General features: G+C 42.6%; 1 protein-coding gene across 8 annotated transcripts in view; it reads left to right on the forward strand.

Annotated features, from left to right (window-relative positions):
• WNK2 (WNK lysine deficient protein kinase 2) overlaps window positions 1-26,230 on the forward strand; it is a 184,573-nt gene that overhangs the window by 148,054 nt on the left and 10,289 nt on the right. For 5 of the 8 annotated variants that reach the window (XM_083156291.1, XM_083156290.1, XM_083156293.1 and 2 more), the window contains 8 exons: window positions 5,447-5,492; window positions 5,621-5,728; window positions 8,603-9,549; window positions 11,546-12,108; window positions 18,047-18,252; window positions 18,346-18,567; window positions 19,728-19,826; window positions 24,156-24,200. In XM_083156291.1, the coding sequence (XP_083012417.1) occupies window positions 5,447-5,492; window positions 5,621-5,728; window positions 8,603-9,549; window positions 11,546-12,108; window positions 18,047-18,252; window positions 18,346-18,567; window positions 19,728-19,826; window positions 24,156-24,200 (2,236 nt within the window). The remainder of the gene's footprint in view (window positions 1-5,446; window positions 5,493-5,620; window positions 5,729-8,602; window positions 9,550-11,545; window positions 12,109-18,046; window positions 18,253-18,345; window positions 18,568-19,727; window positions 19,827-24,155; window positions 24,201-26,230) is intronic. The other 3 variants (XM_083156294.1, XM_083156295.1, XM_083156296.1) reach the window with 3 other exon arrangements.

Below are 26,230 nucleotides of genomic sequence, written 5' to 3' on the forward strand. Positions count from 1 at the left end.
GACTTTGGGCAAGAAAATGCTGGCTGCTGAGTTTGGTTGTTCGTATTGTTTATAGTGTTCTGGGTAAGAGACATAGGGAGATATGGGGGTGCATAGGCATTTAGCCTAGGAGCTGGTTTAAAGTCCATAGGTCTTGCTGCATATGAAACTGTGTGGTTACCAGGGATCTGGTGACTTACTGGCATATTGGTTTGCGACCATACATTTGTATATGGAGCTTCTTGAGGCATTGGACCTTGGTGCACTGTGGTGTGTGTATTGTACTGACCTTGGACATGGTTTGTTGAAAAATGATCAGAGTCCCTTTGTTGTGCCCTGTTAGGAATGTTTTCAGCAATCAGGGGTTCACTGTTCTGGCTTAGGACGTAATCTCTTGTGCGCTTAAGAGGATCCTCTGCATCCACTTCACTTAAATTGATGCTGTCTCTTTCACTTATACTGGCAGCTTGTTCTAAAATCTTTAAACGTGCCATTGCTGTGGCATGTTCACATTGTTTCTCCAGAGCGTCTATTTCCGCCTTTTCCCACGCTGCTCTGGCTTCCATTTCAGCTTGCATTTCAGCCCTTTTTTTTGCAAAGTCGGCTTGTATTTTAGCAGTTTCAACTTCTGTACGTGCCTTTAAAAGTTGTTCACTAAGCATGGAATATTTTGAACTTCGTGACTTAGATGATCGCTTTGAATGCCTGGTGGACACAGAAATGCGTGATGATGTTTCCAATAATTGTGCGATACTGGCTGCTGTCTTACACTTAACTTCACATACTAAACTGTCTCGATCCAAATTGAGATGTTTGAAGCCTTGCAATTCCTTTAATGCGTCGTGAGTATTAAGCGTTTTCAAAACATGTACATATTCTTGACATTTCTCTGTGTAAAGTTCATATACTGAACAAAGCTGACCTAGGGCTCCCTCTAGTGGTGAGACATCACAATCATGCTGAGAGATGGTGGACATGTGACTTTGTAGTTTTTGCCATAAGTTTAGGATATGGGCAGAAAGTTCATGTTTCCTACCTTCAAGATTCTCTTTAACCTTCCATGTAGGCTTAACCGGGCGTTTAGACTGTAAGTTGAGATCCATAACTTCTTGTTCTGATTGTAGATAGTGTTCATCTTGAACAGGCTGCACAGTGTTCCCTTCAGCCATGATAGCACACAGGTACAATGGAGCTGAATAACACTGGAGTGAGTTTGTACAGTAGCTTGCTAGAAGAATCTGTGTGATGTAGCTGTCTGTGTGGCTGCAAAACACTGATGATTTCTCCTCACACTGCAGGCAAACTAGTTACTTTCTTTGTATCTGCAGAAGCTGCAGCTGGCTTGCTGGTATATCTGGCAGTTTATAAACTATCTTTTCACTGTTCTGACTCAATAACCAGGCTGTAAATGTAAGGCCTTTAAGACAGTTCATCTGTGTATGTCCATAGTGAACCAGTACTTACATCAGGAGACTTTGTCAGACAGTGTCAACTCAACTGAAGAGGCATGTGTGAAGAATCCAGATGAGGGTTTATTTCAAGCTGATATTCTTGTAATAATGCACAAAAACAGTAGGTGAAAAGATAATAATTTGCCAGAGCTCAACAGGAATCAACTGAAGGTTAAGATGGCAGACATACAATGAGATAGAGATGGGAAGAAGGCAGGGCTAATGACATCAGAGCCCTACAGGAACAAGGAAGGTCAATTTTCACAAGATGCAAAGCTTTGCAATAATAACATGACAGTAACTGAACAGTGTATGACGACACATACTTCGTGGGACATGACAGATGCTGTTAGTCCAGCCATAGTGAGCATCTCTTATAGGTATTTTACTATACTGTGCTGCGATCACAGGACCCACTCGGAAAACATTGGTACTGATCACTTATGTGATCAGTACTGAGTCAATCTCATAGTGCGCTCATTAGCACACATAAATGACTCCTTGTTTGCATTGGTTTCAGATTTGTCTTTGACACAAACATTCTGTAAGATTTTAAGATTAATTCCAATGTTCTGATTGGCTAATAAATAATGAATAAAAAGTTGATACAGTGGGGTTATGTTAATACGTAATGAGACCCGGCGTGACTGGCACACAGTTATTAACCCTTGGAGTGCCAACATCTGTGAGATGTGCAAAATATCTACTAAAATGCCCACGTCGCTCACATTTGTTATATAAATTCAAATAAAAAAATGTTGGTGTGTAAAAAATATATATATATATATATATATATATATATATATATATATGGTACTTGTGAGTTATCCGGACGCCCGATTTCAAAATCGGGTCGGATCGGGCACATCGCATCGCATCGCATGCGACCATCGGATGCGATGCGATGCGATGCGATGACCCGATTTTTCCATAGGAATCAATGTTAAAATGGACTGAGTCCATTTTAACATGGAATTCAATGGGAAAAAGGGGTCCTTTTCATACCCCTACTATCCAAGTGGGCATGGAGTTGGATATAAACCTGTGGCGAGCGTAGCGAGCCACCGAGCCCGAAGCGTGGCGAGCCCCGCGAGGGGACACGGAATACCGTCCCCTCGCGGGGCTCGCTTCGCTCGCCACGCTTCGGGCTCGGTGGCTCGCTACGCTCGCCACAGGTTTATATCCAACTCCATGCCCACTTGGATAGTAGGGGTATGAAAAGGACCCCTTTTTCCATAGGAATCATTTTAACATTGATTCCTATGGAAAAATCGGGTCATCGCATCCGATGGTCGCATGCGATGCGATGCGATGCGATATCGCATCGCATCGTATCTGATTGTATGCCTTAACTTAAGGCATACAATCAAAAAATCGGGCGTCCAGATAACTCACAAGTACCATATATATATATATATATATATATATATATATATATTTCCTGCACAAGGTAAACATTACAGGTCATATGATGAATACAAATGTCTTCTTAGCAAATTTCACACCTATTTTGACAATTTCGCTTGGCACTCAAAGGGTTAATGTTATCGCACAAAAAAAAAACCTACTTAAAAATAAAACAGTAGTTGTTATAGGAGAGTTCATATGGACCTCTTCACCAACCTTTGTGAAAGCAATAGATCTATGCACCATTGGAGTGTTCATTATCAGTTACCCTTTCAGTGTCTTTATAAATGACATAAATGACATAGAAATAGTTAGATTGATTAAAACTCATTACTTAGCCACCGACTAATGACAGTCAAATGATGCTTGCTGTACACTAAGTGAAGTACTGTAAGGTTTTTAAACCTGTTCTTGTGTCTTCTACAGCAGTGCTAGTTTCAGTGCTGGTGTGAGTAATTTTGGGGGGTACCATGCAGCAGACCGTACCCTGACCCTGATGATGATAAAATAGATTATTTAATGCAGTCCATATTCCTACTGCACATAGATATGGCTATCACAGAGTAAGGTAGATATTCATTCCTGTCCATATTTTTAATCTAGCCGAATAATCCGGACATACCTATTCATACCTTTTTAGGCCAGCTTTTCCGCCAATGCAGCTTCGACTTTGTTTAAAGTTGAATCTGCATCAGCTAAAAATAGGCAAGTTTTTGACTAAAACACATGGATCGGTGAGTAATTCGGCGATCCTCGTGTTTTTCGCCAGTCGAAAAATCAGCACTTGGATTAACTGGGTCTAGTATATACAGTTGTTCTCATAAGTTTACATACCCTAGCAGAATGTGTGATTTTCTGGCCATTTGTCAGAGAATATGAATGATAACTTGCAAACTTTTCTTTCACTCATGGTTAGTGGTTGGGTGAAGCCATTTATTGTCAAACAACTATGTTTACTCTTTTTAACTCATAATGACAACAGAAACTACCCAAATGACCCTGATCCAAAGTTTACATACCCTGGAGATTTTAGCCTGATAACATGCATACAAGTTGACACAAGCGAGTTTGAATGGCTACTAAAGGTAACCATCCTCACCTATGATCGGTTTGCTTGTAATCCGTGTGTGTGTGAGTATAAAAGGTCAGTGAGTTTCTGGTTTCCTGAAAGACCCTTGCATCTTTCATCCAGTGCTGCACTGACGTGTCTGGATTCTTGGGGCAAAATAATTGACACAGGATCTGTAGGAAAAGGCAATTGAACTGTATAAAACAGGAAAGGGATATAAAAAGATATCCAAGCAATTGAAAATGCCAAACAGCAGTGTTTAAACTCTAATTAAGGAGTGTAAAATTATGGATTCTGTGGAAACCAAATCCCGTTCAGGTAGACCAACAAACATTTCAGCCACAACTGCAAGGAAAATTGTTTGGGATGCAAACAAAAATCCACAAATAACTTCAGCTGAAATACAGGACAAGTGGTTTGGTTGTTTCAAGATACACAATAAGGAGGCATTTGAAGAAAAATGGGCTGCATGGTCGAGTCACCAGAAGAAAGCCATTACTACACAAATGCCACAAAGCATCCTGCTGACAATACTCCAAACAGCACAGAGACAAGCCTCAAAACTTCTGGAACAAAGTCATTTGGAGTGATTAGACCAATATTTAACTTTTTGGCCACAACAATAAACGTTACATTTGGAGACGAGTCAACAAGTTCTAGGTGGACACGGAGGTGGATCGCTGATGCTTTGGGGCTGTGTGAGCTACTGGAAACTTGGTCAAAATTGATGGCAAGATGAATGCAGCCTGCTATCAGAAAAAACTTGCGAAAAATTCACCCAACTCATCAGCCCAGAACATGACAATGATCCAACACACAAGGTCTAGACGACCGGTCATTGGCTACAGCAGAATAAAGTGAAGGTTCTGGAGTGGTCATCTCAGTCTCCTGACCTCAATATCATTGAGCCACTCTGGGGAGATCTCAAACGTGCATTTCATGGAAGACAGCCCAAGAATTTAAAGGAACTGGAGGCTTTTTGCCAAGAAGAAAGGGCAGCTTTACCATCTGAGAAAATAAAGGGCCTCATCCACAACTACCACAAAAGAATTCCAGCTGTCATTGATGTTAAAGGGGGCAATACACGGTATTAAGAACTGGGATATGCAAACTTTTGATCAGGGTCATTTGGGTAGTTTCTGTTGTCATTATGATGTAAAAAAAGTAAACACAGTTGTTTGACAATAAATGGCTTCACCCAACCAGGAACCATGAGAGAAAGAAAAGTTTGTGAGTTATCATTTATACTCTCTGACAAATGGGCAGAAAATCACAAATCCTGCTAGGGTATGTCAACATATGAGCACAACTGTATTTGAGCGAAAAAAGTGCAGATTTTCCGATTTTTGGGGTAAAATTTTACATAGATTGAATACTACACTCTAGGGTGACTACAGCAGGTCTGGGGATATGGGAACCCAACTGTAGGGAATTATTTGGATGATATGCTTATAATTTTGCCTTAAAAGTCTAGCTTAGTGGTTTAGTAACTAAAGCTGTGTTCAGACATTCTAATATTTTGCTTTTAATCTTTTCAAAGGAAAATCAACTCAACCCCGTAAAAACACCAGTTTATCAGCAAAACGGTATGAGATTTGTATGTTCCTTAGCAATGACATTTCCACACTCATACAGAAGCATAGGACTGCAGACCTATGTACACATTTGATTTCACCTTAAAATATTATATGGTATGTGTGTCTTTTTTATTTAGTTTTACACACTGGAAAAAGGTGGTTCATCATATGTCCAGTGATGGAAAGCCCAAGTTCTTCAGATGTATCATCAGTAACCGTAAAGGAACAGCCAATTGATTGTGCAGGTATTTATTTAATTTAGATATATTTGTTGTTTATATAAATATATCCTTTATTTTTGGGTGCCATAAGGAATCAGCAAAGCAGGAAACAGTGACTTACAGTTGAATACAATAGAGGACAAGTTCAGGGTACATAAAAATAACTGCATCAGCAGAGGACACTGAAATAAAGTTCAGATTGGCAGAAAACCGCAGGAAGATGTGGGTGTTAGTAGCATCCTGGGTGAGAAAGGGTCTGATCCTGGAAATATTGATAAAAACATCAGGTTTGTGAGTTGCTGGCTATGTGGTCTGAAGGAGAGGGATGAGTCCAGGATTTCTCTAAGGCAGCACACTTTAGGGCTAGAGGAGATAGTCCTGCCATCAATAGATAGTGAGTTTGAGCGGGAAGGTGGGAAGATAATCCGCTCAGTCCTAAGGTGCCCATACACATTACAATTATTGTATACAATATTGTATACAATATCGCATCTCATTGCATCTCGGTTTTGCAATAAGATGAGATGAGATCTAGTGCAAAAAGTATGTGCAGCACATACTTTTTGTACTAGATCTCATCTCATTGCTAAACCGAGATGCAATGAGATGCGATATTGTATACAATAATTGTAACGTGTATGGGCACCACTTGACCTTTTAAGGTTCAGAAAGCACTGGGAGATCCAAGAAGAAATAGCAGAGAGACAGTTGGTAATACAACTGAGGAGAGGGGGGGAGATGTCAGGTGAGGAAAGGTATTGTAAGTCAAAAGTACTAATGAGCTCACATAAAAAGAAAGTATCTGTCGACCTTGACCCATGTCAACCTATCCCCATGTTGACCTAATGGTGTCGACGTAATGCTTGTCGACCAACATGCCGTAGACCAAATGACTGTATACCGATGGGAACAAGCAGATGGAGAGGTAGGAGGGGAGATCAGGTCAAGTTGGGAGGTGGGAGGGAAAGGGGGGAGTAAAAGGAAGTGATTGGTTGCTGATGGTCTGTTGGGATGTGAAGTCCTGACATATGCGGGGGAAATTTACTGGTACTTGTGTAATATCTGGGCGCCCGATTTTTTGATTGTATGCCTTAACTTAAGGCATACAATCAGATGCGATACGATTTTAGCCATAGGAACCAATGTTAAATGGTCCCAAATGATACCTGAGACCATTAGGGTCAATGTGAAATGCCCCCCAGGCCCCCCCATTGTTTGTATGCCCCCTCATTGTTAACGACACCCCACCATCAACGCCATCCCGAAGCGTGGCGAGCGGCGGCGGTACGTTTCCTCCGACCATTTCATACCCCCACTATCCACATCGGCGTGGAGTTGATTTTATATAGTGTGGCGAGCCCGAAGCGTGGCGAGCGGACGCGTAATACCTGTGAAGTAATGCGCGTCCCCTCGCGGGGCTCGCCACGCTTCGGACTCGGTGGCTCGCTGCGCTCGCCACACTATATGAAATCAACTCCACGCCGACGTGGATAGTGGGGGTATGAAAAGGTTAGAGGACGCGTACCACCGCCCCCTCGCGGGCTCGCTGCGCTCGCCACGCTTAGGGTTGGTGTTGATGGTGGGGTGGCGTTAACAATGAGGGGGCATACAAACAATGGGGGGGGGGCATTTTGGGGGGCCATTTGGGACCATTTAACAGTGATTCCTATGGAAAAATCGGGTCCATCGCATCGCATGCGATTTTTCCGACCCGATGAAAAAATCGGGCGCCCAGATAATATACAAGTACCAATTTACTAGATGGGACTTCTATTTCAGATGGGATGTTGCTATGGGCAACCAATCAGGTACTATCTATTATCTTCTATAAGGTGCTAAATAAAGAAGTAGAGTCTGATAGGTTGCCCATAGCAACATCCCAGCCAGTTGAAGATTAGCAGGTTGGAAGAGACCTCAAGGATGGTCCTGCTGGTAAAAGGCAATAGAACTCCAACCCTTGAGTCTAAGTGTGTGAGAATTTGAGACCCCCAGCAGAGAGCAACTGGAGAAATAGTGTCAGAGGGAGGAAGAGGAGAAGATGTAGGAGAGAAGAATAGAGGTACAGTAGCTCCATGGGCATAAGGGATGAGGTAGACCAGGAGTGTTGTGCACTTCAAGCAACTTCAGCTGTGGTCGGAATGCTTTATACAGGTCTCTTATAAGGACCGGTGCACCCCATCCCTCCAGCGAGGTGGCGACTCCACACCTGAACACCAGACCTGTGGCGGGCGGCGGGAACTGTACACAGACTCGGCACCAGCCCTCCAGCTGTTGTTGAACTACACATCCCAGCATGCCCTGCAACAGTTTTAGTATGGCCAAATAGCAAAACTGTAGCAGGGCATGCTGGGATGTGTAGTTCAACAACAGCTGGAGGGCCGAAGGTTCCCCATCCCTGCCATAGACTTTAGTGGGTATGGGTCATAGGGTCGACCACTGAAGGTCGACATGGGCTAGGTCGACCGTCAAAAGGTCGACATGGAGTTTTTAATTTTTTTATCCTGAATGTCCCTTATCGGTGCACAGCGTCACAGTGCGTGGTTCACTGCACTCGCCATGCTTCGGGCGCTATATAATTCTTCCACCACGCCTTAGTGGATGGTAGGGAATGAAATACTGCCTGGAGGCTCAAAAAAGGGGAAAATCCCATGTCAACCTTTTGACTGTCGACCTAGCCCATGTCGACCTAATGCTTGTGTCATCCTAAGCCCATGTCAACCTCCCCATGTGTACACCATGGCTCATGTCGACCTTCAGTGGTTGACCATAGTGCTGTCAACCTAACAACTGTGTACCGACTTTACTTACGTTTGCCAAACTGGAGAGCACATTTGATGCATTTGAAATAGTAAAGTATATACTACATTATGGTTTTGTAAACTTTTTAATTTGTTACAGATGAACAGATTTGTAACGATAACCAACATAAGTGTTCTGCAGAAGAAGAAAAGTCCAATTCAGCTGCAGGCCAGTCCATTTTAACAGATATCTGCGACCAGACAATTGGAATTCCTGCTTCTGTGACTTCCTCCACTATATCGTCTTCGGATTTGCAAACTCTCCCAGAATCACTTTCCTTCCTCCAAGGAGATCCTGTTGGTCTTGGTGCTTCTACGGTTCTGCAGCCAGTAATGGAAGCACAGCCTGACAGAGTAGGATCTGATGGACCTTTGCTTAAAGAGGCTTCAGTTGCACATATGTTACCACAACCAGAGCACAAGGCATGCATGTTACCGCCTGATCAAACTTCTACTTTGGTAACCTCAGGTGAAGCCATTCAGAAAGTACATGTACCATGTGAGAATGGTCAAGCCCATGTTCCTCAGGAAAAAGTTTTGGAACTTCAGACTGAGCAGCAGGTGTTATATGAATCAGACATTGGTTCCCCTGTTGTCCTAAAGCTAGATGCATGTTCAACTGTTCAGGGTGTTCAAAGAACAAATCAACTTTCTGTTGTTCCTGAAGGATCTCAGTCTATCTCACAGACGCAACCTTTAGGTTTACCAGGGATGAACTCAAATCTGCAACAATCGAATATGGAGTCTGACGGGGAAGGTCCTCCCAGAGTGGAGTTCACGGATGACACAATTAAAAGTTTAGATGAGAAACTCCGTACTTTGTTGTACCAGGAATATACTCCAGCTAACCTGCCTGCTGGTACGCCTGAAGGTTCTCTAACTTTAGAAGGTGCTTTGGAAGCTATCAGCTTTCAGACCACAAACCACATGAATGCAGAACCCGCAAATCTATACAAATCCCTATCTGCTCCAGATGAGAGAACTCTACTAACAGAGATGGCTGATGGCATCAACAATAATGGTGTTCGTGATTCATTCAGCCAGATGGTAAGTTTCATTGCTATGGGATTTTGGAATGTTTATAACCTGTAAAGCTCAAATTTTAGCACAAATAGGGAATTTTAGAAACTTAAAATATGTAAAAAAAAAAACAAAAACAATTTTCAAAGTTATAAATGTTTGTTGAAATTGCTGTCTGCTGAAGTAGAAGGTTTCTTGGCTGAATTTATTGTTTTCTCCATTCCCTAGGAAATAAGAACCTGAATCTCTCACTGAATTTTAGTGCATTATTTTAATTCAGGTAGACCTTTATCACAGAAGTGCCGACCAATCCGCTTATGTCATTTTTCAAACAATGTAATAAGACAGAAGCTGATTGGTTGGTACATTCTTACACAAAGCTTTAGGAAATCTTTTTTAATGACTAATAGCTTAGCTTCAACATACAAAATGCCTCTCAATTATGCAACAAACCTCTTAAAGCTTGATGAACCCTATACACTTACTACTTCAGCTGTATGCAGATGGTTATTTTTATTATACATCTCATTGCAGTGCAAATCATTTATATATCATATTTAGTAATGACTTTTACAATTATGGTCACTCAAAGCACAGATTTGTACTTTGTGGATTTGATTTTAATAATAGAAGAAGAAATGCTTCTGCCCAAATTGACTTTTCAGACTACTAGAGTTTGCATGACCAATTGTTATTTTCCTATTGGGAAATATTTCTGTTAAGGTAGGTTGTTTTGGATTGCACTGCAGGGGATCCTACCCACATGTTATTTTAGGGGTTTTGTGGGATGTACAGTATTCTCAGTGTGTCGACACTATACTGCATTTTGTATCTCTATATCGTATAAAATAATGTAGGTGTCTGGTTGCCTGGGCTAATATCAGGGGATTCACTATTCGTGACCGGTGAACTGGATCCCAACAGGGGCTTCTGGGTAAATATAATTACCCTCTTCCCAATACACCCCACACTACTCGCAGCCTAAATCTAATCCACCCCCTCCCCCACCCCCTTGCCTATGCCCAACCCTCCCATCATTTAGTGCCTACACTTAACGCCCCCTTCATTCCCCAGGCTAACGCTACAACACCCCGGCATACTTTTGATCGAGATGCAGTCTGTTGGCATCTGCACTGTTGTCAGGATTACGGTGTCGGTGTTGTGTCTGCCTAATGGTATTTTTAGTACTGGTTGTATTTTGATGCAATTCTAAATTGTTCCAATGGAGTGTTTCTTTTCTTTGACCGCTCAGTGTGGATACCGTTTTGGATGGATAACACAAACACTAGTTCCAGAAAATGTCATTCAAACGTTCTGAATATGTAATTCCAGCAGTCTAGTTACTGACAGTCAGTGGAGTTCTTATAGCCCGAATTCTGACACATCCCATAAGTATTTTTACACTCATTGTAACCTTAACCACCTCCAACCTCCTGTAGTCTATCCCTGACAGTTCCCCTAGTGCCAAACTCAAACCCCTGTAATGAACTACTGATAACTACTGTGTCTGGTTGATTACCATTGGGATCTCACTGTCAGGAATCCTGACTGTGGGGATTTAGTCCGCATCCTGTTTAAAATCTATTGGCTGCTGCAGGTTTGTACATAGGAACACTACAGCCAGTGAGGGCTAGTTGCAGGTGACATGAAGTCTAAAGTAGTTAATAAAGAATCCATACGATTTACTCCAGGATGAGAGTGCGATTAGTGATATTGCATTCTTGGATTGAGTGGGTTAGGTAAAATGGTTACATAGAATGGTCAATATCTGCAAGGGGGCAAACAAAATATGTAGGGGAGCATGTAACAGTTTTTATTTTTAGGTTAAATGCTGTTTTATTCCAAATGTGTGTATAATTTTGGAAGATTAATTAAATTAATTCTTATTTTGTATTTTTTAGATTCTAAATTCATGTTCCAATTATATAAAGTAGGGAAATGTCGGTGTTGATCAGATTATTATTTTATTTATTGTTTTACTGTAGTTTTGATATATTTGTTTTATTTTTTAATTGCATCCTAGTCACAAAGAGGTGATTCTGGAGATCAGTGTCTAAAAGAAGGTGGTTCCTTAGATCGATCTTCTCCCAAAAAGAGACCACATCACCCTGATCGGTCTAAAACTATTGGAAGGTTCTCAGTGATGAGCACAGAAGATGATGTAACCGTTACATCAATAAGTTATCTGCGGTTTTCTGCACCACCAGATGTCTATCTTGACCAACTTCCATCAATCCCAGTCAAGACATCAGTACCTCGAGCTCATACGTCTTCACCTATAAACTCTCTTTTCTGTGGACATGTGTCAAGCGATTCAGGTGATGAGATTCCTTCGTCAAAACCCAAAGATGCTGCTCCATCAACCCCAAGCAAAGGGGCTGCTAATGACTTCATGAAGAAAGCTGCGGCTTTCTTGCATCGAAAGGCCAGTATACAAAGCCCTGATTCTCCTAACGGCCCGGTCGTGAAAGTCCCTTCAATAAATGTAACGTCTTTTCATTCGCAGTCTTCCTATATGAGCAGTGATAATGACTCTGAGTTTGAGGATGCCGACATGAAGAAGGAATTACAAACGCTCCGAGAAAAGTACGTATAAACCTAGTAGGCTACATCGGTTTATAGCGGCATCAACTTATAAATTGAATCGACACAATAGCTAATCAATTGAGAGGCCGCTCAGATTTGTTTTATAAGCTTCCAGTTTTTAAGTTCACACATGAATATACCGTAGTAATACGTTTGTTATATTGAAGGATGTTAATGTCCAAACAGATGCGTCACAGCTGAGCTTGCCCTTAGGACTTTAGTATGGTTAGTGCTCTTAGGTCCTTACTCAGACCTGTATGTTCGCAGCCTAGCGAACAGGTAAACGGCATCTGACCGAAAGATCGCCCCACCACCACACAAATTTGCATGTGAGTGGATGTGTATGCTTACGCATCCACTCGCATGCGGCTGCACTGGTGAAAAGTAATTTGATGGTCGCTCACCATCAAATCATTTATTTCCCATTCGTAGATAAGTCAGTCTAGACCGGAGAAGGCTGAATTCCGGGCATTATTACTGTAGCACAGCAGAACATTGAAGATACGGATATTCATACCTATAACAGCACTTGGGACACCGAAGTCATTACTCATAAATGTTGGCATCCCCCAAATAGCCATAAATACAATTTTTGCACTTTCATATTTTGCTGGATCAGTTGTTTGTGGGTTATTTCAAAACCTTGATAGATCCTTATATTTGACCATATCATTCTGCCTTTTTATGTTCCTCTGTGGTCCATTGATGCTTATTATAGTTATTACTGTTGTAAATAATTACTACATTTTATTGTGTGCTAGTAGATCAGGTCTGCTGTGGAATATCATTGCTTTGTGTGCAGAGCCTTCAAGCTAGATCTTGACTCTGTGTGGTCAATCATGCATATTTTTCTAGATCATCCTATTATCCTATCAGGGTGGGTTTCTCCTTGTGTTGCAGACCTTGTCTGATTGAGCCGTCATTGTTTATTACATCTTTTACATTGCAAAGCCAGGCCCGACCCAGGTCCTGCAGTTTCACATTGGCCCATTTTACAGAGGGCAACCCGGGTTTACACTTATAACTTGGATTGAATTGCCGGGTTGGTCGTCCTGGGTTATAAGCTTCGGTGCACACCGCACCTTGACACATCACCAACCTGGCAATAAGCCAGGTCCGAGGTGCAGTGTGAAAGGGGCATTAGATGAACGAGGATTCTAAAAGAATGACTTTAATCTAGATCTTACCTTAGTAGGTCATTATTTTGTCTTTCTCTTGCCCTATTGGTCAAGATTGTGCTTTTACTATTGGTAGGCCTTTCTTCCTTTCTAGATCCCAAACCACAATAGTAGATGATAAACTTGTCTGTCTTAAGAAACCATTCCCCTGTAATTCTTGATGTGAGCTGGCCTCGGTACTTAAGCAGTCACTAATTAACCGCTCTCTACCTGTCTCTTGTAAACACGTTTGTGTAGGCTGAATATGTGAAAGCTGAATAACTTTACATTTAATTCTTGCACTTAAAAGTATTTTATGTCCTTGGCTAGGGGTAATTTACAAGGATAATGTGATATGACTCACAAGAGCTCTTCTGCCTGCATTAGTCATTGTATAACACTTTTCAGAATTATATAAAGGACATCTGGCTTAGTAGACTTTTCTAGTTGATTTATTTAGTGAGTTCCAAACTTCCTATTCTTGAAAGTACTCACAACAGTTGTGATGGAATAATTATGGCAGAATTTTTATAATGTATTCTTTTTTTTTTTTTCAAATTCCTTGTATAGAGCAGACATCCTAATAAATGCTTTGTGATAATAGAGGTAGCTTTTTCCTCCTAGAAATTCAGTAAAACGCCTGTATATTGCTGAAATGAGGTTGTGTCAGCAGGTAGATCTAGTTTATGGGGCGTACACACGGTTCGATTTGGACACATTTTCGATTCGATGTTGCTTCTAGAAGCAAAATCTAATTGAAATTGAATCTAAATCAAATAGTGTTAACTGCCTTCGATCTAGATTTGAACCCAATGTGCGGCACCAGGTTCGAAAGCAGAAATAGACCTGTTCTTTGCAGCATCCCCATGCGTCCTTCCTCCTGCCACCGTCCCTCAGAGTCCCAATGGCCGTTGATATTTAATCAGTATCGATGGCTCCCTTAAGACAGAAATGCTAAGAACGTCTCTGTCATGGTCCTCACACAAGGTACTTGTCTATGGGGGTTATTCAGACATGATCACTGCTAATTAGCAGAGCCCTGCAATCAGATAGCCAACCAGAGTGAAATCTGTGCATAGCCCAGGACCTACTCACCCAGTGTAATATAAATCCGCTAGCCAGCCCGGGGCTGATGTCACACACCCACCCTGAAAACACCTGGGCATGCCTGCGTTTTTCCTGACACTCCCAGTAAAATGTCTGTGTGACACCCACAAAACCCGGTTCCTGTCAATTAATTTGGAACGACTTTGGATTAGAAAAGACGGTACTTATGTAGTATCTGGGCACCCGATTTTCTGATTGTATGCCTTACCTTAAGGCATACAATCAGATGCGATTCTACACGATTTGCGGCAAAATCGCATCGAATCGCATGCGATTCGATGCGATTTTGCATAGGATTCAATGTTAACAAGGTCTTGTTCATTTCCCCACTATCCAAGTGGGCATAGAGTTGATTTTATGAAGCGTGGCGAGCCCGAAGCATGGCGAGCGGACGCGGTAAACATGTTAAGTAATCCGCGGCCCCTTGCGGGGCTCGGTGGCTCGCTGCGCTCGCCACGCTTTATAAAATCAACTCCATTTCCCCACTATCCAAGTGGGCATAGAGTTGATTTTATGAAGCGTGGTGAGCGCACCGAGCCCGAAACATGGCGAGCGGACGCGGAAAACATGTTAAGTAATCCGCGTCCCCTCGCGGGGCTCGGTGGCTCGCTGCGCTCACCACGCTTTATAAAATCAACTCTATGCCCACTTGGATAGTGGGGAAATGAACAGGACTGTGTTAACATTGAATCCTATGGAAAATCGCATCAGATCGCATGCGATTCGATGCGATTTTTCCGACCCAATTTTAAAATTGGGCGCCCAGATACTACATAAGTACCGAAAAGACTCTGTATTCGCAGGATGGCCTTGTGCATGCGTGCCAAGATCAGTATGCCATCATTTGATTATCTCCCGGCCTATGATTTTGCCTAATGCATATTGAACTCTCCATAGCCGGAGATGCAGATGCCCTTTATCTACATGCCACACAGATTTTGGTAGGAAATAGAGACTGCCCCAGAAAATTAGGAATATTAGGTGCTATGTCTAGCATGCCATGTTGCCTATATCCAGATTAGGCATTAATCTACATAATCAGTATTGAAAAACAGTTTGATTTAATCGTCCTGCTTAGGGTATACAGTACTTGACTGAGCTTCGTCATGGTGATAAGTACAGTTAGCGGGACATTGGTTCTATATCTGGGTTGCCTACCCTCATAGAATGGCTGGGAGGCTCCTGAAAATTGGGTCTCCCTCCCTGCCGCCCGGAAGGGTGGGCAAGCCTCCTGCATTCAGCTGGCTCCCCCCACAGCCCCCTACTCCACTTTTACCAGTATTAATGGATCTTCTCATAAGGGGTGCAGCCACAATTACACAAATTGCTTCATTTTAGCCACTTCTCGAAGAGACGTGAATAGCGGCATTTACTGTGCTGGGTGTGGGCCTTGATAACATTAGGCTCCACCCCCATCCCAGAACAGTTGTAGAGTGTCTCCTCTCCAGGCCTCATCCGGAGGGGAGACATGTAAAGTAGGCAACCCTGTTCTATACCCAGGCTAACCTTGTGCTGTGCTACAGATGATCACCACTATGCTGCCACTGTCAATACTTAACTTGAACTCAAACTTCCCTATTCTCCCAGTACTTTCTATTCACCAGATTTTTTGGGTAGTTCCTGCAGCTCTGCAAGAGTAGACAACCCTCCTGCATCCCGAAGGCTTCCTAGTGAAGTGGGCAGAATGTGGAGATTAATATGGGAGAAACCCAAGGTCCTCAAGGAGGGGGTGGGGGCCTAGTGGCGCATTTATAAGGCGACTAATCCAGCCCTGTTTCTGTGGCCGACTACTGGCATCACCACTCCAGGCTTCTCTCGGAGAGGAAATAAGAAAGTTGCCAAAAATGCTTTAAAAAAACCTGTGGGAGCTGTGATCGCAAATTATATTTTTGGGTAAGTCTTCTCCATTACAAAATCGTGTTTCAATTTATTTAACATTCAGAATTTGCCACCATATAAACAAAAAATACAAATGTGCTGTATCCCAAATCACTTCTATTTCTGCTCAGCTTTAATGAAGTGTACACCAGATAGTGTCATAAAATATCGGGCTAGTGTTCTCGTTTATTACTACCACGCTGCATGTAAACCAGTAATAAACACGGACTCTTCTGCTTTTATGAGCTAACGGCTGCTAAACTGCACCTCTTACAATTGCTAAAAACGTCAGCGATGGGGACAGCATCATAATTTTTTCTGCTGCGTTAATGCGATCTGCCCTCGATAAATGGGTCAATTAATTTTCTTGTGTATAGATGTGAATGGCCTACATACTGTATAGGCATCCACTGCAGCTGCCGATAAGTCAATATTTCAGTACTGTGGTCACTCGGATGTTTTCTGCTGACAGATTAACTGTGTGCTACTCCGGAACAGTGGGTGGTGGAAGAGGGGGGGTCATCATCTGCTGAACTGCAAATGTTGCAGCCTCTGCTTTTAGAATACATAATAACCTTATTCTGAGTTAGCCTTTATTACATAGCACCCATCGCATATAAACAGTGGGGGATGCTATTTATGGGCTATACCAATATTGTAGCATGCTAAATTGTTAAGTAATATCAACCTAAATATTATAAAGCATGTTTGTGTTTATTTTGTCCTCAAGACGTCCATTTCTCTGATCTACGGTTTACATATAGAATACACTGTATTTAGTCATATTGTGTGTGCTCCAGATCATGCTAACTAGGGATGCCAATCCCAGGGTATTTTTTTCAGTTCTGGGATTTGGGACTGAAAAATGCTCAATCCTGGAATCCCGGGATTGACCTCCCAAAAAAAAGCGCCCACTCCCCTAACATTGGGAGCGGGGCAGATAGCAGCAATGCCTCTGGCCATGTCACGCTGTGCAGAGCTGCATGCCGGGCATGGGAACAGCCAGGCAAGGTCTGAGCGGGTGGTCAGACGCTGCCCGCATTAGACTGTGTATGTACAGTCTAATCCCAAAATCCTGGGATTGGAAACTCCAATCTGGGATTTAAATCCTGGCAATTTGGGGGCCAAATCCTGGGTTTCCTCTGATCCCTGAATGTGCCAGCTAATGCATAAAGTTTTTGTTACAGGCCCCTCCCCCCTGGCAGATGCTGGAAGGTGTGGCCTATGTGGGGGGGGGGATTTATGAAATGCATCACATGACCACTCCTGCCATGATTTGTAACTATGTACAGTGCAGTGGGGGACGTTCAGCCCTCAGGCTCCCCACACTGCAGCCCAGCACACAACAGCCCCCCCCCCCTTCCCCTCTCTCAGTGCCACTGCCCCTAGGGTTGTGCAGAAAAATCTGAGTGTGGGGCAATAGTGTGACATGAAAGGGGTGGGGCAAGCACTGCAATCATTGCTGCCATTCCTATGCTATTGCAATGGCAACTTACCCCCTCAATTTTAATTGAATTGATCCCAATGACCCAGTAGACTGCATTCTGCAGGGATTTGTGGGAAATACACTTGTGCACACCATTAGACTATGTAAAACAGAAGTTTAGCCGCTCTGCCCCTATACAATTAGATAAATGAGTCGCACAAAGATGGTTTATTAATGAGGTGTTAAGCTAAAAGCCTTTTATGCATGTTAAATAGTGCACAGCTGCAAATCCTCACTACAATTACTAGCAATATATTGTCTAGATATTAGTTACTTTGATTTACAGGTTGAGTTTTTTTTCCCCCATTAGGCATATGAAAGAGATCTCAGAACTGCAAGTACAGCAGAGGAGGGAGATAGAGGCTCTTTATATAAGGCTGGGTAAACCGCTTCCCCCTAATGTGGGATCCCTTCATGCAGCGCCACCAAGTGGCCGCCGGCGGAGAATCAGCAAAAATAAATTGAAAAGTGGAAAGCTGCTCAATCCTTTGGTTCAGCAACTGAAAAATGGAACAAGTATGTTGCAGCATTTTCATATCAAGATAAATCTACATTGGAACTGCTTGCCCTTTTTTAAGCTGAGGTTCCCTATATTTCCTTCTATTGCAGGTAATATTTCTGCGGAGTGTAATGGATCTCCTGCCAAAGATCCAATTAAATCACATGCTGACTCAAAGACCCGAATTCAAGGTTCCTCCACCCTGACAGCGTCTCCGGGTCGAGCCGTACAGACACAGCAACCTTGCTCTGTGAAAGTCACAGTGTCATCGGATAATATCTGTTCTGGAGTTGTCCGGGATGGCGTTGATGTGCATGGCAACTGCGGACAAGGTAATCTATCACTGTAGTGGTTTCCTCCTGAGCTAGAATCATTGTCAGTGCAGTATCTCAGGCTGGAAGTAGGAGGCTGCATAATGAGGCGACAGGGGACTGTGCTGCCATCCAGTTGCACGTGGCTTTGCTGCTGTATTGCAGGGTTTTGTATCTTGATACAAGCCCAGGCACTCTGAAAATGATCATTCATCTTCATCCTCTGAATGTTATATCTATTCAGGTACATTTCTGCACAGTCATTGCTATGCTGCACCATTGGCATTTTCTACATTAATAATCTCATGTCACAATATGCTAGTTCTGCACGATGGATTGCTCTATTAGGAAAGGATACATTGTTTAAAGTGGGAGTTGTCAGACATTTTGGCTTTGTTTCTAAACCCTTTGAATTTATACAACCTATTTATTGTAGAAAATGTTCTTTTACAAATGCATCCACCACCCCCACGATTGTTTAAAAAGGGGTTTTCTGCAGAAACGGGGCCTCTGCATAGAACACTGAATGTGCACAGCTGAGAGCAGCAGTCCATATGGCGCCATCTTGTTGTGGCTCAATTTTGGTGACCTAATGGGACCATGCCGGTAGTTCAGTAGGATCTACCAACTGTTCATGTATTTCAGGCAACCTGTGGATCTGTAGTAGGAATGAATGCAGCAGGTTTGAAAATGTGACAGTTAGTAATGACTACAGCCGTGCACCGGCTAGGTGATTTGGAAAATGTGGACCTTTGGTAGCTCTTGAGGACCAGTTTGGCCACCCATGCAGTAGTTGTTATGCTGAGACTCAAATCTTATGTCAGTGGGCTTCTGGAACCAGCGGCTGTGTTTAGCTATTTACATTCTTTGCACATCTTAAGGGGTTGTCGCAAAGTGAGCCTCAAGGTGGGAACCCTACTGCTGAAAGCACGGGTTGGGTGATGCAGTTTTAAAAGGACATTTCCTGTACCAAAAATGCCATTTTTTATTTACTGTACCTGAGTTATATAGAACTTTTAATTTATCTTCTTTTTGCAAGAGTGCCACCAACTATCCATTGTAGATAGTATGTAGGATCTCTTAGCTGAAGCAGCTACTTTGATTACTGTAGGATAAACGACCTTAGCTAATCATAGTTTACCAGTGTCTCTCTGTTTTCTTCCCTCTATATTCATTTGCAGGCTGGACGGTTTACCACCAAACGTCTGAGAGAGTGACCTATAAGTCTAGTAGCAAACCTCGTACCCGATTCCTCAGTGGACCTGTGTCTTTATCCATCTGTTTGTATTTGTTCTTTTGTATTTTTAAACAAAACATCTCATCTCTCCCCCTTTCCCAGTATATTTTCTTTTACCCAGTACCTCCTTCTAGCCATCTGTTTCGACCATTCATCCATTTTTCCGGATTTGGTACCCAACCTTTGTCCAGAGTAGGTTTTAAAAGTTGTGGTTGAAAAGGGTTCACCGATTTTTAGACGAGTCCCAAAAAATGTTTGTTTTTTTCAAGCAACTTTTGTTTTAAAGGAGAAGTATTATTTAAAGTCGCTTGAAAATTGATTGTACTTTTTGAATGGGTGTGGTATAGTGGCACGACAATCTTGATTCCGACGGTCAGTATACCGTCATCGCAATCCCAAATGCTGGTACGCCATTGGGCTCTGTTGCTCTCCACAGGTTCTATTGTCTTTCTATGGGGGGGGGGGGGGGGAGGGGGTCGTGGACCCCCACAAGGGGTCCACGTAAGTTGGTATCCCCTGTAAGTTGGTATCCTGACTGTTAGGCATTTAACAGTTGGGATTCCGATGTCGGTATCATCACCCTATTTTAATACTGTGCACAATTAAATGTATTTTAATCTTTAATGCACCTCTATAACTTTGGATGCATCTTATTATTTTCCACTGAGAACTTATGCTGCTGTCCATTGGAAAACAACAGCTAGTGGTGAGGGAAAGGTACTGCACCAAAAACAGTTGGAACTAAATGATTCGTAGAACGTTTGCAAGCAGACATTTTTTTTTATGTCCTTAAGCCAGAAATGTTTGAAAATAAAAGATACTTCTCCATTAAAACATAGTCACTTAAATTGAGGAGAAACATAGGTTTCTGTGCCATAGGTTGCGTATCATTGTTCCATACTGCCATTTTCTTTGTAGTTTTTATTCCGTCTGTGGCTTAGATTAGCTGCCATGTTTCTTATTCACCATTTATCATTTCAATGCTTTTGTACGCCCAGCTTTTGGCAGATGTCTGAGCGTCCACAGCATGTGCGCAGAAGCCAGAGTTCTACGCAACCAGACACAACCCCCATGCTTTATGGTCCTTTTTTATTACTTTTTGGTTTTGTTGTTTAATTTGATGTAGTTGCTAGTCCCCCCCCTCAAAATGGTTGTGATGTCCTGCGGCCCCAAGACCAAGGAAATAGAGATCCCATCATACAGTAGACGAATGGTCTCTTTCCGTCATGTTTGGATACTGAAGACAATGCACGTGCAGTGCTCATCGAGGGCTAGCTGGTCACTGAAGGGTATAGATACCAAACAAGGGCTGGATAAACTTCATGTGTACAACTGCCTCTATCTTCCTCCCTCCTTATCCTGATGTTTGCTCAATGGTCTAGCAATTCTGCTGCATTGCATGATAAGAAAACCTCACCTGCAAGCATTGGAGTCTTGTGTGTGCTAAATTAATAATCATGATTACACCAGTTTAGTTTGCTCCTAACGAGTCTGATAAGTTTCAGCCTTATGAGTATTGGCTGCGCGCACAATAATTAAATGTAAAGTTATTTTGTAACCTCTTCCAAATGTTTTTTTGCTGACAGTAGTGAGCTCAGTAGTGACCTCTTGTGGCTCAGTCCCGTTCCTGACACTGCCATTCCTTGGAAAAGATGAAACCAGTTCCATATACATCTGCAGGCAATTAGAACCTGGTGTCTTATCCCCTGATTATTTATTGGTGTTCCCATTCATATCATTAGGGATTATTTACCAACACTGCATCAGAGACCTGTGTAGTTCTCATAATGTAAAGGCCCCCATACATTAGTCCGACTTGTCCTAGGGACAAGTTGGACCTGATTTCCCCTGCAGCTCCCCGGGAGGGGGACACACGATTAGGCACTTGATGTGCCAAGTTTTGCATATGATAAATCGCATGGATTTATCATATGCAGTACCCGGGGAGCTGCAGGAGGGAGCCGTGCGGGGGACGTTAGCGGGCGGGGGATGCCGGCTAATAGAGAGCCAGGCAGAGGGAGGCTGCATAGGGAGCCGGGCAGGAGGAAGCTGTTGCGGTGACAGCGGGAGCAGGGCGCCGGGCAGGGAGAAGACGCTGGCTGCCGGGCAGAGGCGGGAGGAGCAGATAACTTGAGAGAGGTCTCAGCCAATCAATGGCTTTCTAGTCATCTGTATGGGCTTTTTTTTTTTCCTTTCAAGTTCTCTGCTCCTCCCGCCGCAGTGTGTTCTACTGCCCGGTGCCCTGCTCCCGCTGGCACTTTTGAACACAACAGCTTCCTCGCCTGCATGGCTCCCTATGCAGCCTCCCCCTGCTCCCTCCGCTTGGCTCTCTATTAGCCGGCATCCCCCGCCCGCTGCCGTCCCCCGCACGGCTCAGGGGCGGGGCTGCACATAAGATTTGCTAAATTTAGCAAATCTTATGTGCAGCCCGTCCGACCTCCCGATTCCAACCCGATGCGCATGGGACCGAGCATCGGGTCGGGCGGGATGTCTACAAGTGCGATTTGGGCTGATTTCATGACCCAATTCATCCGAATCATGCCCAAATCGCATAGTGTATGGGGGCCTTAAGCCAGGCATGTCCAAACTATGACCCTCCAGCTGTTGTGAAACTACACATCCCAGCATGCCTTGCCATAGTTTTAGCATTCCCTAATAGCAAAACTGTGGCAAGTCATAGTTTGGCCATGCCTGATGTAAGCAGTATGCCCTGTTGTGTGACGGTGTATCTCTTTTAATGGTTTTGTTGTACCGTATGTTTAAAAAAAAAATTGAATCTAAGTAACTACATTCATTGGAAACCACCCACATTAAGACCCTTAAATTCAGTGTGTGAATGTTTTACACTTGCTGCTACTCTGCGTACCAGTATGTAGACTTTAATCACAGGTTGTAGAAAATGGTACTCTCCACCTCCAAGCTGTAGCTGCTTTGTTCTGAACTGTTACCTTTTAGTATTGGTTCCTGTGATTGCTGGATGGTAGGTGGAGTAGAAGGCACATGCGGCCTGATTCAGTTAGCAAGGCTACGATTTTTGCAGATGGACAAAACTATGCTGTGCTGCAAGTGGGGCAGATGTAACATGTGCAGAGAGAGTTAGATTTGGGTGGCGTGTGTTCAAACTGATGCAGTGTAAGAAAAAAAGCAGCCATTATTTACCATGCACAGAAACAAAATAACTCACCCAAATCCTGCCCATACACACACTGTGAGATTATCTATCCAATCTGGCTCGTTGGAATGAAAATCTGGAAATTTTGGAAGCAAATGACAATTGACCGTTCCTTCTAAACATGGAAAGCCGACAAAAATGGTGTGTTGTAATAGCAACAGCAGATTGGTTTTCAGTTGTCATAACTGCTGAAGTGGGTGGTACTGGAGGAGTTTTGCGATGGTAAGGCTAGATTCCGAAAAATAATGACATTTTAGGCTACCAAAGCTAAATTTTAAGTTTATTTAGTATGAGACCTTTTTGTGGCCTTTTGAGTGTGTAAAACTTTCTCTACCACTAGCCGCTTGCCCTCGGCCTCAGCGATTGTTGTAGAGCCACCTGTGGTATGGTATCCAATGAATGCAGCTGTAGTGGACCTCAAAATAATGATCTGTAGTTCCGGACATGTCGTAATTAAGTCATCCCCTTAATGCCTAGAGCAAGTTATATACTTGTATTGTGTACCTTGTACCTGTATGCTAGGCTTTTTTTTTTTTCAACAGCTTTATAGAGATACTTTGTGGCCTGTTTAACAATAGTGCCATATGAGGAGTGAGGTAATGTAACCCATATCAACCAAATAATTATCTGCCTTTATAGAGAGATGAATGAAGTGAAGATCTGGTTAGTTGCCAAGGGTTTTAGAATGTAGTACTACTAATATTAGCTGCAGCTGACATGTACGCAACATTACAATCCATCCATCATTTAATGACAGTCTTTAGGAGCCGGGGATCTAGGCATCAGTACTGTACAGTAGATGTACTTATGTGACCGGACAGTTGTAAAATCAACTGTGAATAAGCAATGTTAGGCCCATCTGTAAGCGGTTACTGAGAGGCACACTGCCTGAGCAGAGCGTTTTCTCAGCACATATTGTATGTTGCCTTACGGAGGGTACCTGAATGGAATACCTTGTACTTTCTTGCTCATTCTTTTTTTATGCCGAACTTTACTGGCTGCACGTTTCATTTCTTTTTGTTTGCTTGTGGCATTGCGTTGTTTTATTGCGCTGTTTTTGTTTTGGCTTGTTCTGCCACTTTTTTTGCCTGCCATTCCTTGCACATCAAACAAAAATCTTAAGATCAGTCTGTCTCTCTGAATTGATTGTCTATTTAGTCCTGCCTAACTCTTTCTGTCTTGTACTGTTTTGCTTTGTAGGGTCCACTCTGAAACGGCTCTGCCTAGGCAAAGAGCACAGCAGTAGTAACTATCCTGTTTTTTTTTGTTTTCCATGTTTCTTCGCATCTTTCTACTTTGCATGGAAATTTTCATTCTTGTTGCTAGCTTGCTCATTTACTATGGGGGAAGGTTGTGAGTTAGCCCGTTTCCTTATGTATTTCTTGGATAATTCCAGCACCCGTGCCGTGAGCATCGGTGTGGTTATCTGCATGCTGCGTTATATACATAGGGGAGCATTTATCACAACTCGTAAAGAGGTCAGATGGTCCTTTGATTGGTTATCATAGAACAGTATTTCCTTACATTCAGTTTTCAGGGTCCCTTAACATTACATGTTTTGCAGATCTCTGTATTATAAAAAAATAAAATGATCGCTTCACTTGTGGAACTTTTAAAATGAATACATCAGCGCATCAACTAGGAGACCTATTTAAGCTGTACACTATTCAGTTATCTGGCAGATCATCTGCCAGATCTGGCTAGTTGGAATACAAATCTGGTAATGTATGGGAGCAAATGGCAATTATACATTTTTGCTCAGACTTTGGAAAATTAACTTAAATTGTTGTTCATACAAATTGGTTAAATCCATAATTTAACCATTTTTTCTGTACGACAGATTTTGTCCATGCCAGGTAATTTGTATAGTATATGCCCAGCTTTAGGGGTCGTTAAGAACTGAATTTGGGAAATACTGATTTTGGGAAATACTGATTTAGATCCTCCTTTTTCCTCTATGGAATGTTTGATGAATCCCCCCCATAGTGTGTTTTGCACTCTGTCTTGTCTTGTCTTGTGATCAGTGTCGTGAATATCTGTTTTAGCTTCTGATTATTCTCATTCCGGTTGAGCTGAAAGTTATACTACTTGCATTTTTTGTCTCTCTGTCTATCCTGTTTATGTTTATATAGATGAAAATGCATTATAGTTTCAATGAAAAGCCTGTGTATTTGTTCCCTATAACCAGTACTATTTTTCTGGAAAAATAGGTTCAGGAACTCCAGGTCTGGGGGTGGATCAATTAAATAAAAAAAAAACCATATATAATAGAGAGAGGGAGGGAGAGATAGATGTATATATTGTATTTAGAAACAAAGGCACTCACGGTGACTTTAAAATAACACTTATCTTCTGAAAAGTAAATTTTCAGTTCCTGATGATGTCATATTTAATCAGAGGTTCAGGGAAACTACACTACCATTTGCAGTGGTCCAACCATTCACGTGAATTGGAGGCAGGTGATTTGTAGTTTGAATAAATATGTAACCTATCCATTCACTAGACACATTCCCGAGGAATGAGGCACAAATTACCACATGCCTCAGCTGTAAAGTAATAGATTAAATAGATAAATTGCATTCTTCTGAATATTACTCCAGGCCGCGAGTCCAGAATATTACTCCAGTCCATAAAACTACTACAGGTTGAGTACCCCCCTTCTCGCTCTCCGGCAGGCGGGACATTGAATCCCGCCTGCTTGTTCTCGGTCGAGCTGACCGAGAATGGGACAGGGTCACGGCGGTCGAGCAAGCTCGACCACCATGACCTAAACATTGAATACCCCCCTAAGAATCTGTACACAAATCACTACAGTACAGCAGCCGCAGCTATTTTCCTGATACAAGTTCTTCTCGGTATACAGACTCAGAAGCAATATACAAGTGTCCTATATCAAATTAATCCGTACAATCGTCTAGTTGTGACTTAGTTGTGCCCATACACGTTACTATTATAGTATCCAATATTGGATACAATATCGCATCTCATCGCATCTCGGTTTTGCGATGAGATCAGATGAGATGAGATCTAGTACAAAAAGTATGTGCTGCACATACTTTTTGTACTAGATCTCATCTCATCGCAAAACTGAGATGCGATGAGATGTGATATTGTATCCAATATTGGATACTATAATAGTAACGTGTATGGGCACCTTAAGACACATTTTCAGTTGCACAGGACCTGGGGGCTCACTCACGCCAGGTATCTTAAGTATTGAGGCTAGATGTATGAGAACACATCTGCAGATACATTTGTCCGTAACAATCCCAACC

The sequence above is a fragment of the Crinia signifera genome, chromosome 8, assembly GCF_055691185.1.
Source record: "Crinia signifera chromosome 8, ASM5569118v1, whole genome shotgun sequence".
Classification (NCBI taxonomy): Eukaryota; Metazoa; Chordata; class Amphibia; order Anura; family Myobatrachidae; genus Crinia; species Crinia signifera.